This window comes from Cucurbita pepo, unplaced genomic scaffold, assembly GCF_002806865.2.
Source record: "Cucurbita pepo subsp. pepo cultivar mu-cu-16 unplaced genomic scaffold, ASM280686v2 Cp4.1_scaffold000973, whole genome shotgun sequence".
In the NCBI taxonomy this organism is placed as follows: Eukaryota; Viridiplantae; Streptophyta; class Magnoliopsida; order Cucurbitales; family Cucurbitaceae; genus Cucurbita; species Cucurbita pepo.
In genome coordinates this window covers 6541-9241 of record NW_019647172.1, presented here as the reverse complement: position 1 = coordinate 9241, position 2701 = coordinate 6541, and the positions used below count along the sequence as shown (strand labels likewise).

Sequence of the window (2701 nt, the reverse complement as noted above, 5' to 3'; positions counted from 1 at the left end):
TCTTTCAGCTGTTACCTAATAAGGATCTTTCAAGAGCAAGCTAATGATTTTTGTTCTTGATGTTTTCCAGTTCTGTTTGCTTGTTAAACTATTGTTTGGAAATGAGCATTTGAAGAACTCAATATTGTTGAAATACGATCTAAAGAACAAGATCTGCCTTATCCGATCAACTATTTGATGCATTCTGAAGAGTATGTTCAATAGAAAACATAAAACAATAATCCTATTTCTATTGAAGAGTATGTTCAATAGAAGGCATCGGTTTATGAATAATTCTACAATCTATCCTATTTTTAACAAGACATTGTTACTAAAATGGTACCGATTCCAAAACTCCAACATTGAGCGGAAGAGAACAGTTGTCAGCTGCATGAACTCGTTGCTCTTGATCTTAACCCTTCCAAAATCATATCAAGGCGATCACGACCTATGCAGCGTCGGGGTTTTGACCATACCATTACGACCACCATAACTCATCTAGATTCATGCAGGATGTAGATTCCTCAGCTGTTCTGTTGAATCCTTTTGCATCGAACATCCACAACAAGATGGCGAATGTGTGGGGCATACCATTTTACTCTTTCGATGTGTTCTACCGAGACATCCCAACAATGACCTGAAATAGAAAACCATCCAAGTTCAGTATCAGATCAGATGTTATTTACATTTGTACATATCTCAACTTGGGAAAAAGGGAAGAAAGTAATATGAAACCTTCAGATTTAGCAATTTCAGTTATTGAGTGCCGGAGGTGTTGAGTCCACAGTTCTTCTTCCGAGTCCTTCACATTACCATGCACATGTAGGGTGCCGCCTTCAATTCTGCACATTCGGTTTCAGCATTGAATGCGATTATTGAAGAAGAAGTAGGTAAGAAAAAGTATAAACACTCGTGGCTTTTCGACTTTTGAGCCATTTCAAGATAAGATAATCAACTAATAAATGGAAATATTTAGGTCGTTGAGGCCACAAATTTTCATTCAATGTTTTGGGCTCACAAATGAAAATGAGGTGTATAGGGAGTCCCTAAGATGGAATATGAATCCAAGTCACAAAATGTCACCTCAATGCTCTTACAGCCGTCACCCAGCTACCCTCACTAGTTGGAAGGAGACCAAGACAAACCCGATCCGCTACTCCCTGAAAATATTAAAAACAAAACAAAACAAAACAAAACGGGTCAGAAGTAAATTTCCTTCCTGAACAGTACATCAGATCTTACAAATCCGTTACTAGCTCTCACCCCACAAGGATGGATGCATGGGATAAAGTCCATTATACTGTTTAAACAAATGACATCTAAGTCTAATTAATATAATATGTCTTAACAGTAACGAAATCTTGAACTTGGGTAGTAGTTTCTAGAGATCTGGAATGATCACCTTGGGTGCTGTCTCCCGGTTATCTCCTTCAAGAACAATACAACGATTGCTCACGCAATTAGCTTGTAAATTACGTTTAAGTGCCTCAATAGCGTGAGGATTCCACTCACAAGCATAGACCAGCTTTGCTTTAGCCCTGATCAATCAATGGCGTATTTCAGTTCAATTCCTTACTTGGATTAGATAAATAGGCACTAGAATGCATAAGAATGTAGAAAAAGTGTTTGTCACAGTTTGTTTCATGAGCAAGCATGGAAAAAGTTCTTGATGGGTTTTATGTGTCAATATTCTATGGAGTGCGTAGCAATGTAAAAAATATCGGCACACTTTTTTGCTAAACATAAGTTCTCAAGAGATAGTTACTTCCCTAACTTCAACAAATATGAGTTAGGCAATTGACACTAGCACAATTTAGAAGAATCAGAACAAGCAATTGAAAATATCGTCATCGATTTGAGGAGAAGAATACCAGACAGAAAGAAAGTGGTCAAAGAATAAAGTAATGTACCCGACAAGAAATGGCAATACAAAATATCCAATTCCGGCAAATAAATCCACAACGGTCTCATCTTTACAGTCCAGATGGGCCATCCGTAGCTTCTCAGAAAGATTTCCCCAGGAAAACATGCACTTAGTGGCATCGAAAGAATAAGTTATTCCATTTTCTCGATGGTCAACCCAACCATTATCTCCCACTAGAATCTCTAAGTTACTATCCCTTGTACCAGTCGAAGCAACTCTTCCCTAAAAAGATATAAATTCAATCAGGAAACATAAGTTAGTTTCAAATTTCAAGGAGTTCAGATTTTGTTTTAAATGTCATTTACTGATTGAAAACAGATAAAACAATTAAAAGCAGATCATTATTGTTTTCAACTCCCGAAGATGCAACTACAGACTGTTAAAGATGCTTTATTTCCCACAACGAGAGCGATAAAACTACAGATATTAAGTTCCACACAAGGTTTTCTAAACGAAACTTACTTGGCGAGCAAGACGACAAGTACCAAGTGATTTGGCAACCAAAGGCCACAGCTCCTCCCCAATAGTGTCCCATGTAGGATCCTTAAAAGATGTGACTGGAAGAACCACAATATCCCCAAGTCGCTCCCACCTGAGAAAGCCAATAGATTTATTTATCTTTTAGCAACTGGCAATGCAATAAAATCATATCCACTCATGGAAGTGCCAGCATGATTCTCAGGTACCTATTAAAGTCTTTCTAACAAAACTGACATGTTCTTACCCTTTTCTACAATTATGATGTCATATCAAACCTGTGATACGTACACCAATTTAAAATATTGAAACAAAAATGCA

At 37.4% G+C, this 2701-nt stretch overlaps 1 protein-coding gene across 1 annotated transcript in view; it reads right to left on the bottom strand.

Moving 5' to 3' along the window:
- Nucleotides 1-131: 131 nt before the first annotated feature.
- Nucleotides 132-2701, bottom strand: part of LOC111786058 (tRNA wybutosine-synthesizing protein 2/3/4-like) — a 5019-nt gene continuing 2449 nt past the window's right edge. Inside the window, exons 3-8 of the mRNA XM_023666414.1 lie at nt 2366-2526; nt 1890-2125; nt 1382-1517; nt 1063-1139; nt 715-821; nt 132-616 (exon numbers count right to left, since the gene is read on the bottom strand). Of these exons, the coding sequence (XP_023522182.1) occupies nt 504-616; nt 715-821; nt 1063-1139; nt 1382-1517; nt 1890-2125; nt 2366-2526 (830 nt within the window). The 3' untranslated portion in view covers nt 132-503. The remainder of the gene's footprint in view (nt 617-714; nt 822-1062; nt 1140-1381; nt 1518-1889; nt 2126-2365; nt 2527-2701) is intronic.